Source organism: Grampus griseus (genome assembly GCF_964374135.1).
Source record: "Grampus griseus genome assembly, chromosome: 1".
Taxonomy (NCBI): domain Eukaryota; kingdom Metazoa; phylum Chordata; class Mammalia; order Artiodactyla; family Delphinidae; genus Grampus; species Grampus griseus.
Genome location: NC_139017.1, coordinates 164,974,645 through 164,991,133, shown reverse-complemented (window position 1 = coordinate 164,991,133; position 16,489 = coordinate 164,974,645). Strand labels below are relative to the sequence as shown.

Sequence of the window (16,489 nt, the reverse complement as noted above, 5' to 3'; positions counted from 1 at the left end):
TTTAGAGGAAACAGCCATTCATTCATTTATTCATTCATTCATTCAAGAAGTATTTATTTGGTACCTCTGTACCAGACACTGTTTTTTGGGGAAAGTGAGACACGGGCTATTACCTCTTGTAGCTAAACTGTTTGAATTTTGACAAATCACTTTCACTCTCTGGGCCTCAAATCCTTGACCTGTTCAGAGATGTGCGGTCACAGTGGACCTGGACTGTTTAGATTCACATTCCAGCTTCACTTCTTTCCTGTTACATGACCACATGCAAGTTAATTTAGTCTCCCTGAGCTTCAGTTTCCTCATCTGTAACATGGGGATAATATGCCTCGTTTCATTGGGTTGTACTGAGAGTGAAACTTAGCTCAACCACTGGGCTTAGTGCCCCCAATCAAGGCTGGTCACTAGCGTCAATCCCTGATTTCCTGAGCCGCAAACCCACCCTGGAACCACACACAGGTGTTATTTGGGGCGTGGCTCACAGCGCAAGGGGGCGGGCTAGGATTTATAAAGGCAAGGTCCGGCGCAGTGGTCTCATCCTGCCTTGGCTGGACACCGGCGTGGTTTTCCAGGCCGTGGCTCCGCACTACGAGGACCAGAAGCGAGGCTGCCCAGCGGCGACCAGTGCGAAGCCGACGCGCTCGGGCCAAGCTGCTCCAGCTCCCGGCGCACGCGGCTCCGGGAGGGCGCAGAGGACCGGACCCCAACAACCACAGGCCGTGGGGGCGGGGCCTGCAGCCGGCCGGCCCCCCCACCCCCCGCGGCCCCTACACCCCACTTCGCCGAGGCCCGGAAGGGACCAGTCGCGCTTCCGTCCCCGCGGGGGAGGCACGGAGGGCGGAGCAGCAGCCAGAGGACGCGACGCGAGCCCAGTTCCGGCGAGGAGGCCGCGCCAGTGACAGCGATGGCGGCGGAGTCGGCGCTCGAAGTTGTGGAGAAGCTGCAGGCGCGCCTGGCCGCGAACCCGGACCCGAAGAAGGTGAGCGAGTGGGCAGCGCGGAGCGGGCCGGGTGTTGGGCGCGGCGCGGCCCCGTAACGGTCGCGGGCCCCGGTGCGGCTCCTTCCCGAGCGGCCGGGGCCGTGGGGGCTCGGACCCGGAGCGCGGCCCCGCCGGTCTGCGGCCTGCGATCGGGAAGTTAGTGGCCCTTGGCCGCTGCCCACGCGGTGGGACCCCGCACGGCGGGCGGCGCGCCTCGGCGGGCCCGGCCTCCCTGCCTCCCGGGCCGGGCGCCCGCGGGCTCCGGGCGGACACCGCGTGTCGGCGGGGCTCCCGGAGCCCTCCCCCGGCGTCCCGGGCCAGCTGTTTCCTGTCGGGAGAGCTCGCCCGGAGTTAACTCCTGCCCGCTCCATTCCTCACCCTGCGAAATGTTTCTGATTTCTTAGTGTCTTTTGATGTTTGTTGGGAGGAGGTGGTTCTGCCTGTGCTTGATGGAGTCTAGGCTCGGTGTGTGGTCCTGCGTCTTTAAGACGTTTTTATTGCTTTGGCTTGATTATTAGAGCGTGGACCTTTTCGCTTTCTCAGTAAATCTCTTTCGAAACAAAATAAACCTCACGTCACCCTAACTAAAAACTTAGGTTGTAAATGGAAAGAAAAAAAAAACAAGACTTAGAAGTTGCAGCTAGATTTCCTTCTGGCCTTGATAGAAAGGTAAGAGCTACCTTTTCTGGCTGCTACGAGTGATGGGCAACCATTTTTAATTGCACTCAGCTAGTTTTTTTCCCCCTTAACTATTCTCTTAAGTTAAATGCGTTCTTCTCTCTCTGCGATTTTTCTTCCATCCAGCTTCTTGGTGTCTGGGAGAGTGTCCCGTGGATGTTAGAATTTTTTTTTTTAATTGAAATACATTGATGAAAACACTCAAGGTGTTTGACATTCTCTGTCAGCATTATAGCTGGAGTGTACAGTGTTGTAAGAGTTGGATCTCTGAACCCCAGAGTGGCTTTTGAAGAGGAAATAATCCAGGGAGGCAGTCGAAATAAAGTGGTGAGGAGATTTGAGTTCTAATTTATTTGCCAGCCATGGATATTAGGGATGTTCCTTGCTAAGCCAGTTTCCTCACCTGCTTCTTCCCAGGACAGAACCAAAAGGCAGAAGTGCTCAGTAGATGTTAATCTCCACTCTTTACAGTTTTTCTTGAAGGGCCCCTTTCTCTTCACCTCTTCTTGGCCTGTCATAGGTGAGGTTTTTTTCCCTCCGTTTCTAAAGGCTGCTCAACGCATCTCACTGTCAGACCACTGTTTAACTCTTCTCATGCATACCTAGCTCAAAGATCCACTTCTTCAGGACGACATTTTAGCTTTAAGTCTGTGAAAACCGAAATGCTTTCACTTGATTTGTGTTATATTTTCTATAATGGCTTCAGTACCTAGTGGACAGACACATTTACAAGTTTCTTTTTACAGTAACCCTTTGTGGGCATCTAATAAATGGTCATTATTTCCGAGTACTAGCTTGTTTTCCCAAACACTGTAGGTTTGTGACTGATTTTTTTTAAAACCCTAGAGCAATATGATGTAAATCGCCCCCATCTCCCCAATGTGGTCTTCCATCGGGTTAAAAACAATGCACTGTGTAGTGTCTACAGTCATTTTCCCACTAGAATTTAAATTTTGAAGTAGCTTTTCCAGTAGTTGATGTGCATGAAATTTCAAATTAAGAAAAGGTTTGTTTGACTTCACATCCTATTTGAACTATTAGTGATTGTGAGAATCTGGGCTTTCTCTTCCCAGATAGAAACTCACCCTGAGCTTCTGACTTTGCATTATGAAGATCATTTTTGCAAAGGGCACAATAGTTGGCATTCACAAATGAGCTAATGCAGAGGGAAAACTGCAAGCTGGCACACTGGCCTTCTCAACCTTCTGTTAACCCAACAAGCTCCCACAGGTTGTTCTTGAAATTGCAAGATGATTATATGGCAGTACTGAACTTACAACTAAGTCTTGATTTCAAACCATTATTAGCCAAACGGTTGATTCCACACCTGTATTCATAGATTTCCTCGTATTAAACATAGGTGTTTAACTGTAACTCTCTTTTCACTTTAAGCCCGTCTATGATCTAGGCTTACTTGGGGAAAAAGGTATCAGGCAAACCAGGGTCACTTGGTTCCTATTATTTAAGTAGAAACAATTTTCATGGCTGGTAAAGTTACCTGTCCTGGGTTACAGTTTGAACATGGAAACTACGAAGAACACAGTTTGAAGCCAAGCGGAGAAGGAGGGCGACATTATGAACGTCTTTAGCTCTTTGTGATGAAGTAGTGTGCAGAGGATAACTGAGATTCTGAAGCGTGGACTGTGCAAATGTTTGACATTTCTCAATGACTTGTTATCAGTTCTTGCAAACTACAACTGGTCCCTAGGTTTGATAACAGCAAGTTTCCACCTACCTGAGGATACCCAAAGTGCTTTATCATTTTAACGCTTTGTTCTTTTTTGAACCTCATTGAAAATAGAGGGGCTCTGAAGCCCTTTTTCTCTTATGTTGGGCTAAATTGGTTTGAATATCTCTAGGGTTTTAGTTTCATCTGCTTTTAAGCCATCCCTCCTAACCCAAAACGAAGCAGAAAGGCAGCGCTTATACTTCCAATTAGTGCTGGGTTTTGAGATGAACACACCTTCAGTGACTTCTGGCCCCATTCTTTTTTTTTTTTTTTTTTGCGGTACGCGGGCCTCTCACTGTTGTGGGCTCTCCCGTTGCGGAGCACAGGCTCCGGACGCGCAGGCTCAGCGGCCATGGCTCACGGGCCCAGCCGCTCCGCGGCATGCGGGATCTTCCCGGACCAGGGCACGAACCCGCGTCCACTGCATGGGCAGGCGGACTCTCAACCGCTGCACCACCAGGGAAGCCATGGCCCCATTCTTATATGTGGCCTTTGTAGAGGTCCTGGGACTCTGTCCTGGTGGTGACCTTCTTTCCTCTGTGGACTCTAAACTGCCTGACAACGTAAGACTAAGGAGGGGTTCTTCTGCTTTGTGTCGAGTGTGCTAAGAGGCACATGAACTACTGCTCCATTTCCTTTTCCGGTCTTCTAAGGACAGTGTCTTTACGTTGCTTATTTCTCCTGACTTTGTAGTACATGCTGCGGTAAACACACTTGACCTACTCGCTTGTTAGGCAAGTTACCTAACCTCACTGGGCTCAGTTTTAATATTTGTAAAATGGGGAACATAATATCCATTTTACAGAGTTGGTTAATGAGGATGAAATGAGGTAACACATGTAAGGACGTAGCATAGTAGCCAGTGCACAGTAAATAGTATATAAATGCCTTCCAGGGAATGGCATTAGAGGAGACAACCTGTCTTTAACCTTTTCAATGATTCTAAATTTTCCTTTAAGAAAAGGAATTGGCATTCATCTTTGCACCCACAGCTTTGATGACAAGAAATACACATATACTTTGTCCTGAGTTGGATGGTGGTGGTGATCGAATTCGAAGTGGAGGATAATTTTCACTCAACTATGAAGGTGAAACTCCTTAGATACACCACTTGGCTTCTCATATGTTCCCAGTCAAAACAAGATTATCACATGTGATCCAGTTGCTCTGCCTAGCAACCAGGTTCAGTAATTATTGAAGTAGAATGACCAGAAAAACATACTTGCTACTCCACCTAGTAGCAATATAGCATACTAATTGTAGCCTGGGCTACACATAGGAAAAGAACAGGTCTTGTTATCAGATATTTAAATATAAAGGTAGTCACAGTTAATCTATTTTGAACTACTTGTACTTTTCAGCACTCCTCGAAAGGTAGGTATACTTATATATACATAAATATTTCCTAGAGAATGGCATAGCAGTCATGACTTTGGGTAGAAGTGAAGCAAGTAGGAATTGGCTGGGGAATATCTGGTAGAGGATCAAGGGTAGCCGTTTAAAGAATGGTCAGTTGATGAATGAAATGATTAATAAGAAGCATTTATTGAGCTTGTATAGCATTCCAGGCACTATGGCTAAAGACTGCACATGGTTTGTCTCTCTGAATCCTCACAGCTTGTGAAGTACAGACAGGATCCAGTTCCTGTTTTGCAGATGAAGTAACTGAGGTTCAGAGAGGTTAGTGACTTGCACAAGATCACCCCACAAGGAAGTGGCAGCGCCAAACTGAAGCCTGTCTCTGACTCTGGAACTCTGTCTTAACAGCTCTGCTATCTGATTTTGAGCTAGCTCAAGAGAATACAGAAAAGAATGTGACCAAACCCAGATTGCTTCTCTAATCTACCCAGACATTTTGTGTTCACCATTTGCAACGGCAGAGCTCTGATTCTAGCAACTTGAAATTGGTGTTGGCTTCCCACTTACATCGAAAAAACCCAGTTCTGTTAAACACACTTTTTCTGGAAACATGATACCCTTTTTTTGTAGAGACCTCTTCTCCTTTTTACTTTCCTCTATGCCGGGTGCATGAGTAATTTCCTAAAATTGGCTCCTTTCTCAGAAAGTGTCTCTCAAAACTGGGCAGAAAGATAGTTGTTGATTACGTTTCTTAGAGCTGGTAGGTTTGATTCTCTTCTCTAAGTTTGATTTCCCCTTGGTGTGGCATAGTGGCTGGAAGCGCGCAACCTAAAGCCGCAGACCTAAGCGAGTCCTGCCCTGCTTGCGTCCTGGGGCAAGTACCTTCACTTTTCGAGTCTGTTTTCACACTTGTAAAATAAGGGTAACAGCCATGCTCTATACTACAGAGCAGTGTAAGTACTTAACCACTGGATAGTATTCTTATTTGTTCCAGTGAATGATTATGATTTTATAGAAATTAATGTTTATTTTATTCTCTGCAGCTATTGAAATATCTGAAGAAACTCTCCACCTTGCCTATTACAGTAGACATTCTTGCGGTAAGAACTGTGTAATTTTAGACGTTATATAGCTATATCCCCTCCCCTTCCCGACCAGAGGGATTGTACAGTAAGAGCATGGGCTTTAGAAGTGAAAGAATCCAGACACAAGGCCACATGTTGTATGGTTTTATTTATATGGAATGTCCAGAATAGGCAAATCCATAGATAGAATGTTAGATTAGTGATTGCCAGGGGTGGGGGGAATTGGGAGGAACAGGGTTTCTTTTTAGGGTGATGAAAATGTTCTGGAATTAGTGGTGATGGTTGTGTAGTATTGTGAGTATTCTGGAAACCACTGAACTGTACACTTTAAAATGGTTAAAATAGTGAATTTTATCTCATTTTTTTCTAAAAATTAAAAGAACATTGGCATCTAGTCCTGGATTCAAATCCAAGTTTGTGACTTTAGGCTGTTCCTTCTTTGTAAAATGGGGCAGGTCCTAACCTCACAGAGTTATCATATGATAAATATTAATTCAGACACTGTATGCAGTGCTCTTAGCTCAGTGCCTAACACCTGCCATGATCACTCTTGTTATTATTGCTACAGTTCTAGAAGTGTTTTAATTTAGTGTTTTCCTCTTCTGAATCTGGTGCACTTTGCTACTGTGTATCACTAGAGGTTTGGGGCACAGACACAAAGTAAGTTTGTACTGAGACTTGCAAGGTATGTTTTTGGAAGGAAGTATTGGTTTGTTGAAAAGTAGGAGGTCTTATTTCTTTAGAAGATTGTGAGCCTAGTTCTACAACCCTCTAACAATTCCTTTGTCAATTTTGTAGGAGACCGGGGTTGGGAAAACGGTAAATAGCTTGCGAAAACATGAGCATGTCGGAAGCTTTGCCAAGGACCTAGTGGCCCAGTGGAAGAAGCTGGTTCCTGTGGAACGGTAAGAAAAGTTCCTCAGTTCTGCCTCAATTATAAGAAATAATCCATGATCATTATAGAATACTAGAAAACATTTAAAAATAGAAATAAGAATAAAAATTTCTTAATTCAACCATCCAAAGATAAGCATTATCGACGTTTTGGAATGTTTCTTTCTAACCTGTTCTTAAAAGGCATTTTTATGTAGTTGTGAATAAACTGATGTAAATGACAGCTCTTTTTTAATGTAACAAGTTAAATATTTCCCTGTGTTGAAAAGCTTTTTAAGTATTTTCACTTCCCAAGATGTTTGATCTTCTTCGTGTCCTGTAGTTAAACTCGTCATTTTCCACTTATTGAATATTTGGGCTTTCCCAGTTTTAAACCTTAGCTGAGTATCTTTGAGCAGAACCCATTTACCTTCTCCCCAAGACCTTGTTTCTAACTCCAAACTCTTCATCTCTTTCGTGAGTTCAGGTCCTGTGATGTTGTCCTCTGAACAAGGATTACCCTGAGATTTATGTCTGCTTCATCTGCTTTTTCTTTTATTTTAGAAACACTGAGCCTGATGAACAGGACTTTGAGAAGAGCAATTCTCGAAAGCGCCCCAGGGATGCCCTTAAGGAGGGGGAGGGGGAGGGGGACTACCCAGGCAGCTGGAGAGCCTCCGGCAGCCAGTCGTGCAGTCCTGATAACCGGCAGAAGAAACACAGAAAACTCCCGGAGCTTGACCGGCCTCACAAAGTATCTCACAGTCATGAGAGGAGAGACGAGAGAAAGAGGTACCACAGAGCTTCTCCAGTTTACTCTTCAGACCACGAATCTTCGGACTACGGCCATGTTCAGTCCCCACTGTCATCCGCCAGCCCTCATCAGATGTCTGTGGACCATTACAGATCCCTGGAGGAGGACCACGAGCCCTTTGTTTCACACCAGAAGCCTGGCAAAGGCCACAGTAATGCCTTTCAGGACAGACTGGGGGTCAGTCAAGAACGACACCTGGGTGAAGCCCAGGGGAAAGAGGTCGTGAGTCAGAGCAAGGAGCACAGATCTTCCCATAAAGAAAAACGTCCGGTGAATTCCAAAGGAGATGAGAAGTCGTCTTTGAGCAGAGAAAAATCACACAAGGCCATCTCCAAAGAGGAAAACCGGCGGAGGCCACCCTCAGGGGACAGTACAAAGGAGAAAGCGCCCTCTAGTGGTGTCAAGAAAGAGAAGGAAAAAGAGGGCAGCACCAAGAAGCTTTTACCCCCCTTGGAGGTGGCATCAGACAACCACCTTAAAAAGCCAAAATACAGAGACCCAGAGAAAACCAAATCAGACAAAAACAAGCAGAGTCTAGAAAGCTTAGACACAGGCAAGGGGGCAGGAGACCTGTTGCCCAAGGCAAAAGAGAAGGTTTCTAACAACCTAAAGGCTCAGGAAGGAAAAGTAAAACCTTCTCATTTAGATAGAAAGTCCGTGGGCTCCTTCCTTAAAGCTGAGGAGGCAGACATGGATGATGAATTCGAGCAGCCCACCATGTCTTTTGAGTCATACCTCAGCTATGACCAGCCCCGGAAGAAAAAGAAAAAGATCGTGAAAACTTCAACCACGACTCCTGGAGAAAAAGGATTAAAAAAAAATGATTCAAAAAGCACTAGTAAAAACTTGGACTCAGTTCAGAAACTACCTAAGGTGAACGAAAACAAGTCAGAGAAGCTTCAGCCAGCTGGATCCCATTCAGCCAAGCTGAAAAAGGTAAAGGTAAGCCCTGTGGCCCCTCCCAGCCAGAGCGCCTGGGCTGGCAGAGCTCCCGGGACGACCCCACCGCTGTCTGGGCTGGCTTTCCCGTGGCCTGTTGAATTTCAGTGTGAAGTAATTTCCTCCCGGCCTGTCTGGCCACCAGGGTCAGTAGAACCCAAGAAAAGTATTTTCTGAGGCATCCCATTGTGCTGGGCCCATCTCTCCGTATCTCCTGACTTAGGTGGTGTCAGGCACAGCTGCCGCCCCTCCTGCAGGCTGGATGTGCCTGTGAAGTTATCTGCCACGTCAACACTGCTGGGCGTTGACTGTGGGAAAGAGCTGTGCTTGTAGAAAGAGGCTCTCCAGTCACTGGTCTCTTCTCTGCAGGTCCCCAGCGATGTGCTGCCAGTGTTACCAGACCTTCCATTACCTGTGATACAGGCCAATTACCGCCCACTTCCTTCCCTTGAATTGATATCTGCCTTCCAACCAAAGCGAAAAGGTAATTTTCTTTGTCTTTTTTTCTTTTTTTAATGGAGAAAATGGTTTTAAAAATTCATTCATGCTTTGTCATCAGATTTTGGTGCATTTCCAACAGGTTCTGGAGTTGGATGGCTTGGGTTTGAATCCCAGCTCTGGCTTTTACTACAAGTTACATGAACTTGGGTACAACTTAATTTCCTTGGACTTCAGTTTCATATTCTGTGAATGGGAGTAATAATGGTATCTGCCTATGAGGTGGATTGAAAGTGATAATGCTGGTAAAGCTCTGAGCTCTGGGTTTTTACACATAGTGTTTGCTAAATCTTAGCTGCTGCTATTACCAGCAGCCTTTTACTCTGCACATTCCATAGGGGCTTAAAAAAAAGGCTAGGGACTTCCCTGGTGGTGCAGTGGTTAAGAATCCGCCTGCCAATGCAGGGGTCACAGGTTCGATCCCTGGTCCGGGAAGATCCCACATGCCGCGGAGCAACTAAGCCCGTGTGCCACAACTACTGAAACCCCTGTGCCTAGAGCCCATGCTCTGCAACACGAGAAGCCACTGAAATGAGAAGCCTGCGCACCACAACAAAGAGTAGCCCCCACTTGCTGCAACTAGAGAAAGCCCCCGCGCAGCAACAGAGGCCCAAACGCAGCCAAAAAAAAAATAAATAAATAAAGGCTAGTTTTAATAGCAAAAGAATTAGATGCTACATAGGTGTCCCTTAGCAAGAGACTAACAGATGGATCATGGTTCATCCACACAGTGGCATCCTATGCAGCCGTTGAAAAAAAGAAGTAGAAAATCTATGTACTGATGTGATTTCTAAAATGTAAATGACAGAATGGTTATAGTATGTTATTGATTGGTTAAAAAGGAATAAAATAAATATTAGTTTATTTTTGCATAGACTCTCTGGAAGGACACAAGAAACTGGTAGCATTGGTTGTCTTTGAGAAAGGAAACTGGGAGGCTGGGGAATGGGGTGGAAGGAGAGTTTTCACTGTATTGCTCAGTGCCTTTTATAACTTACACTCCTGTTTTTCTTGCCCTACAGCACTCTCCTCATCCCAGGAAGAGGAAGAAGCTGGATTCACCGGACGAAGAATGAATTCCAAGATGCAGGTCTATTCTGGTTCCAAGTGTGCCTATCTCCCCAAAATGATGACCTTGCACGAGCAGTGCATCCGGGTGCTTAAAAACAACATTGACTGTAAGTCACATGCTTCTCTCTTGCTCTTCAGCACGCTGTTGTGGCACTGGGACACCGGGTGACTTGGCCGCTACTCAGTGCTTTTCCCCTTTGATTCTCTGCAGCAATCTTTGAAGTGGGAGGCGTCCCATATTCTCTCCTTGAACCTGTTTTGGAGAGGTGTACACCTGATCAGTTATATCGCATAGAGGAGTACAATCACGTGAGTATCCTGTTTGGATGGGAAGAGGGCAGTGTGCTGGCTTGCATCTCCAGAAGTAGCTTTGTCTCTGAATCTGCCACGATGATGGGCAGGTGGTGGTCGGATCACTTTTCTGGGTTTGTCTATGGGCCTTTAAACAGGCAGGTTTTTAGCACCTGCTTGTGGCATCTTAAGTAGGCCTCTTGGGCTAGAATCAAGATGGGATTGAAAGGTGGGAGAGGGGGACCATTTCCCACACCTCCCTTGAGCTTGCCTAGTTACAGAGGTCAAAGGAGAATTCTAGCAGCACAACCCTTGGGATCCAGGGCAGGGACAGAGCTATGTGTTGACACTCAGGTGTCTGGTGAATATAAGATTGGCTGGGTGCCTCCTAGAGACAAACAGATCTATCCCCAAATCCTCCTAATGCTGGAGATGCTCATCTGATTGCATTAGCTGTCTCTGATTCAAAGGATCTATGACATATCCTTCTTAAGTGGCCCCTGGCCATTGCAGTTCAGTGTAGTGATGGGGAAATGCCTGGATTTGACTTCATCCCAGTTCCTACCCTGTACTGATTTTCTAAAGGAAAAGACTGATCTTAAACTAATTTTTGTGTTGCCTTCTCTCCTAGCCCCACAACCCCCAAAAGCAGCTAGTATAGTGCCTCACACTTAACATTTTTTTTTTTTTTTTTGCGGTACGCGGGCCTCTCACTGTTGTGGCCTCTCCTGTTGCGGAGCACAGGCTCCGGACACGCAGGCTCAGCGGCCATTGGCTCACAGGCCCAGCCGCTCCGCGGCATGTGGGATCTTCCCAGACCGGAGCACGAACCCGTGTCCCCTGCATCGGCAGGCGGGCTCCCAACCACTGCGCCACCAGGGAAGCCCACAATTAACATTTTTTAATTCAGTGATTAGGGTTTCTTTCCTAGAACTGTGGTATTTTAATATATTACCACTACTAAGAGGACCAAAATATCATTAGGAAGCTGGTCCCCCTGGGTGATTAAGGATGGAAAAGAGATGTGTAAGAGTACTTGCATGTAAATGATGTCCTGGTTCTGATTTTAGGTATTAATTGAAGAAACGGATCAATTATGGAAAGTTCATTGTCACCGAGACTTTAAGGATGAAAGGCCAGAGGAGTATGAGTCGTGGCGGGAGATGTACCTGCGGCTTCAGGATGCGCGAGAGCAGCGGCTGCGACTCCTCACAAAGAATATCCGATCTGCGCACGCCAATAAGCCCAAAGGTAGGTAAGGGGGCAGCGTGGGTCTGGCAGAATAATGAGCCCTGGGCTCTGGTCAACAGCAGGGCCGTGGTGGGCTCAGCTACGGTATCATCTCTGGCCCCCACATCTCTCCTGCATTTGCAGAAGAGGGCAAAGGGTGAGGTGTTTCTTCTGCCACTATGCATGCTACCCTACAGAGGGGTTTCCAGGGTTGATAATCCCCTACCTTTAGCATCTCAGCTCAAGAAGGCAGGTATTAATCTCCATTTCTCCGCAGGCCGACAAGCAAAAATGGCGTTTGTCAACTCTGTGGCCAAGCCACCTCGTGATGTTCGGAGGAGGCAGGAGAAGTTTGGAACAGGAGGTGCAGCTGTGCCTGAGAAAATCAGGTAAGATCTCTGTCCCCTGTGGTTTCTGCCTGCTCAGAGCGAGAGCCCAAGAGCTTATCTTTCAGCCCTGAGAGGCAGCCCAGGGGCAAGAGCGACTCATTTTGGGGGTGAAAGCGTGGCAGTGCAGAGTGGGTTCTGCAGGCTGACCTTGACCATCCTGGGCACTTGACCTCCCTGAACCTCAGTGTCCTTGACTGCACTGTGGGCGGGATAATGATTCCTTCCCTTAGGTGGGGTCGGAGGTGGGGTGGTGGTCAACACTAAACGGAGAACAGGGCCTGGCTTCTGGGACACATCCCCTAAGGCTTTCCCTTGCCCCATTTAAACAAAAAACATATTACTGTGATGACTAAATTATCTAAGTACGTTAGCATTGTCAAAATACAGATTTACACCTAAACAGTGAAAAGTTAGTTGAGATTATCATTCATTCTGAAGGCCTACCACAGTCACTTCCGAGCTATCACCAGAATCTAGGGTACTAGGTCCACTGGTCAAAGCCACAGAACTGAGTCCTCAGAGCAGCCAGCTTCAGGCTGTTGGTGCCGGGGGCAGATCTCTCCTGCTCTTGACTAGCGGCTTTGCTCTGTGTCGCAGGATCAAGCCGGCGCCGTACCTCTCAGGAAGCAGCCGCTTGGGCAGTGGCGGCAGCAACAGCTTTAACGCCAGCCCCGAGGAGCCAGCCTACGACGGCCCGAGTACCAGCAGTGCGCACTCGGCACCCGTGGTCAGCAGCACTGTTTCCTGTGATCCTAGGAAACCGACTGTGAAGAGTAGGTAACTTGGAGCTCCTGCTCAGCTATTTCAAAACTAGTATTTGAACCCCTCTAATGTGATTACTGCTGCATCACACTTTGTGTGTTAGATGTAGCGTATGTGATGCCTTGCACACAGCTGGTCTAAATGTCGGGGCCTCCTTCCCCTGCTTTGTTCGTAGCGCATATTTCACGTGTCATTTAAATTATGATCGTAGTGAATATTCATTTTGGTACTCTGCTTTCTTTTTCTTTTATTTTTTTCAACCTAAATGTAAACCTGTTTCTCCAGGCAATAACATGGAGTTTCCAACTGTTATTATTAACAGCTAAATAATTTTATTGAAGTTTTATAACCTTATAACCCCACCTTCCAAGTATTTTTTTTATATCTAGTTGGGTCTCTTTCGTATTTTACTAACTTTACTACTGTAGACTATCCCCAATATTCTACAGCGGTGTCCTAACTTAAGAAAAGCATTATTCTGTATTTACTTCAGGGCCCACAGGAGGGTGGGAGTCCTGACTTGCACTTTGGCTCGGTTCAGGTTAACCAGGCTAGAGGGCAGGCTAGTCGTTCTTAGGTGGTGTGTGCATTTAGCTCATCTCAGACCTGTTGCTACACTGGACAGACAGGTGCGGGAGGGGGTGCTTCTGGCTGGTTTGGATATTGGTGAGGCAGAGTTAAATTGTGGCTCAGAACGGCCTTCAGAGTCTGGCAAGGCTGGAACTCCAGTTCTGCCACTTACCGTACAGGGTCCAGCCTGAGTCTTGGTGAAGTTGTGAGAATTAGAGGGGGTGATTGTCAGGGGCCTGGCAGGTGCTGGCGAAGTGTTACCTTTGGGCTGCTGCTTTTCTATGGGGTTGGCAGATAACTGCTACTTGTATCCATTTGTCTGGCTGTGTAGAGCCAAGAGTAACAAGGCTTTGTTTGATTGTAAACCGCTGGTGTCCACACTGCCGTGGATCTGAAACAACTGCCTTATTTCTCTTTTCACAGAAATTGCCCCAATGATGGCCAAGACGATTAAAGCGTTCAAGAACAGATTCTCCCGACGATAAACTGAGGACTTAGCTTGGAAATGACTTAGCTTGGAAATGAAATTTGCGGGGAGGAATACGAGGACAGGGTGGGGGGGTTGGGGAATGGAACTTCCAGAGAAGACCAGGATCTTTCGCTTCGTGGAGGCTTTTGGTCTCCGAGTCCTGCACAGTCAGCAGGCGTCGTGCCTGTGCCTGTGTCCGCAGCTGCCGCCTCCCTGCCTGGCGAGCACTTCCGAGTTCTGAAGATGTGAAGCCTCACGCTCACTGAGGATTTTAAGGTCAATTGTACCTTTGTTGCTAATTACCTTCTTTGTAAACTATAAGACATAGTTTTAATTAATAAATATTGCCCCCAGATTGTATTTATATTACCCCCAGGTTTTTTTTTGTTTTTTGGGGTTTTTTTTTTGTTTTTTTCCGGTCCTCTACCACACACTTAGCCTTTTATTTTTAGCGTTCTTTGTTAGACAAAAGCCTATTGAAAGCCTTTCCCCTGTCCCAGTTCATCTCTCCTGAGCAGACTTTGGCCCATAGAGAGGACTGGGTGTCCCCAGAACCTGTGTGGCACGTGCTGCACGTAGAGCGAGGAATGGGTCCTGGGCTGCCTGTCCTGGAGGGGGAGCCCCGGTGTGGTGACAGGAAGCGTTCAGGTCGGACACCCCCCACCTCTGAGACCCTCAATTGCTTTGAGGTCCTGTGCAGGTGCATCTCTTTCCTACTCATTCAGGGAATTATTTATTAAGGGAAGTTCTAGAGTCTTTCCCCCCATCCTTTTTGCCAGGTCCCACTGTTTTTGAGGCTCACGAGAGGGCACAGAACTCCAGTATTTTTACAATTTCCAGTTTCTAATTCAAAGCTTTAGGGTTTTTTTCCTCCCCTGTTTTTCCTCCTCCCCACTGGCATGGGCAAGACCCAACCACATGACAGGGCTTTCTGTAGGCCCCTGAATACAACTTTAGAGTTTTAAAATCCAGCACTGTAATCTCCTAGTCCCTGTGAATTGCTACTAGAAGTGAATGGTTTTAAAAGGTAATGCTGTGTTGGAAATTGGTTTTGTTTTTGCCTTTCTTTAAAAGGTAAGATCATGTGATTGAAAGAGCACAACAATTTGCTATGTTTTGCAGAGAACTTAGCAGCTTGAAACTCTCTACTTTTTGAATCTTTAAACCAGAACTTGGAGGTAAGGGCCAGTTTAAGGAAAGGGTTTGAGCTGTAGCATCAGGATGGGGGAGCCACAAGGGCATCTACCAGTCTTGGGAAGGGAGTATCTCACTTTCGAGTTGACATAGGGGGAGAAATCAGAACTAGGAGGACAGTGTCAGTGTCCTTCTTGGCTGTTGAAGGACACTCATCTAGTAGGAACCCACTTGGTTGTGACCCAGGTAGAAGTAGATACTATAAATTGGAGAAGCCCATCCCTAAGAAACCTGAGAAGCAGATTGAGGGCGTGGTTAGTGTGATAGCCCATGGAGCTTGGCAGTTACCAGTCCCTTTGACAAGCTCACTCAAAGCCCAGAATATGGAGCCCGCTGTTTTTAACCATCCTGGAGACCTCAGTTAGGCTAACTCTGAAGACTGCAGAGCGATGCAGCAAGAAGTCTGTGCAGCAGAAGCATTGTGTCAGTGTGCGTTGCTGTGCAGGGTACCTGAGGGACACAAGTATTGCTGTGTTTTAATTTGCTGTATTTTTGAATTGGGTAAAGCGTTCTTTCTCTTGATTGTTTGTATTACCATTCCACCAGTCCCCCGGCCTGCTCCCCAAATGTGATATTAGAAAGCCTCTTATCTAAAACCAAATGAGCGTCTGGGTCAGGTGCCAGACACCTGTTGCCTAGAATAGCTTCCTCTAGGTGTCCACGCCTTGAATTTGTCTCTTACCTGTGTGTTCAAGTCTTTACCATTGAAACCAGTTTTTCATATTTGATACAGTTGTGTATGATTTAATTTCCTTTATTAGGAGTCTTTGGGCAGGGAGGGAAGAAAAGACACATCCCAACATCACTGTCCATCTTTGGATCACCCCTGTTTGCATAGAGCCAGATCTTTCCCTCTCCCCCTCCAAGACTGTCTGCATCAGGGATGTGACTTGGTGAGAAGAGGGAAGAGGAAAAACTGAGTTTCTAAGCTACCGCCTCTCCTGGCTTATTGAAATGCCTGCAGAGCAGACACAGGATGATGTTGAACCTTTGGTCTCATTTGTGAAAACTTGTGCAATTTTTTTTTTCTGTGCTACACTACATACAAATCACCGAACTGCAAATGAACTTAACCTTTGTGATCCTTGGTGTAATGAGCAGTTTCTTTGGGGCTTTTCCTTTCTTTCCGGGAAGTGGGAGGGAAAGGAGCAAGGTATTATCTTGCTCTTCATTTGTATTTTGGTCCCAAAATGTAAATACAATTTTCTATGTTACTTTTTTGTGGTAACTACCAAGATGAATATTTTAATTAGATAAGTTATATGAAAAGGAAGAAAAATTCCATGTCTAAATTAAAAAAAAAACAAAAACACCATATACTGTTGTCTTTCTTCCTTTCTCCCTTATTGTGTCAGAGAATGGAAGTCGGTCACAATGTCTGGTTTCTGGGCTGTGAGGCAGACATCTTAATCCCTGGGCTGGGCCATAAAGGATGCTGGATTTCTGTCTGTACTGTAGCACCGCAGGTCTGGGAAAAGGGGACTCAAAGGGAGAGAACCCTATGAGCAAAGCAAGGAAACTCAGATGAAAATGAGCACTTGGTGGGGACCATGCACTGTCCC

General features: G+C 46.4%; 1 protein-coding gene across 2 annotated transcripts; it reads left to right on the top strand.

The window, feature by feature from the left end:
• The first annotated feature begins 832 nt into the window (after positions 1 to 832).
• Positions 833 to 16,236, top strand: ELOA (elongin A). 2 transcript variants are annotated; one of them, XM_082660254.1, is made up of 11 exons: positions 833 to 976; positions 5,786 to 5,842; positions 6,626 to 6,732; positions 7,265 to 8,450; positions 8,823 to 8,937; positions 9,974 to 10,129; positions 10,234 to 10,331; positions 11,384 to 11,564; positions 11,821 to 11,932; positions 12,530 to 12,705; positions 13,688 to 16,236. In XM_082660254.1, exons 1-11 carry the CDS (start codon positions 902 to 904, stop codon positions 13,747 to 13,749), a joined length of 2,325 nt encoding a protein of 774 aa, XP_082516380.1. In that variant the 5' UTR covers positions 833 to 901; the 3' UTR covers positions 13,750 to 16,236. The 2 variants fall into 2 exon arrangements, with proteins under 2 accessions (XP_082516380.1, XP_082516379.1); XM_082660253.1 differs by having other exon boundaries at positions 7,265 to 8,456.
• Positions 16,237 to 16,489: the final 253 nt, after the last annotated feature.

Bases quoted from the DNA above. Each gene is read 5' to 3' on its own strand.
- ELOA (XM_082660253.1), top strand. From the start codon at position 902: ATGGCGGCGGAGTCGGCGCTCGAAGTTGTGGAGAAGCTGCAGGCGCGC. The intron at 6,733-7,264 runs GTAAGAAAAGTT...CTTTTATTTTAG, and splicing joins AAGCTGGTTCCTGTGGAACG to AAACACTGAGCCTGATGAAC. The intron at 11,565-11,820 runs GTAGGTAAGGGG...ATTTCTCCGCAG, and splicing joins GCACGCCAATAAGCCCAAAG to GCCGACAAGCAAAAATGGCG.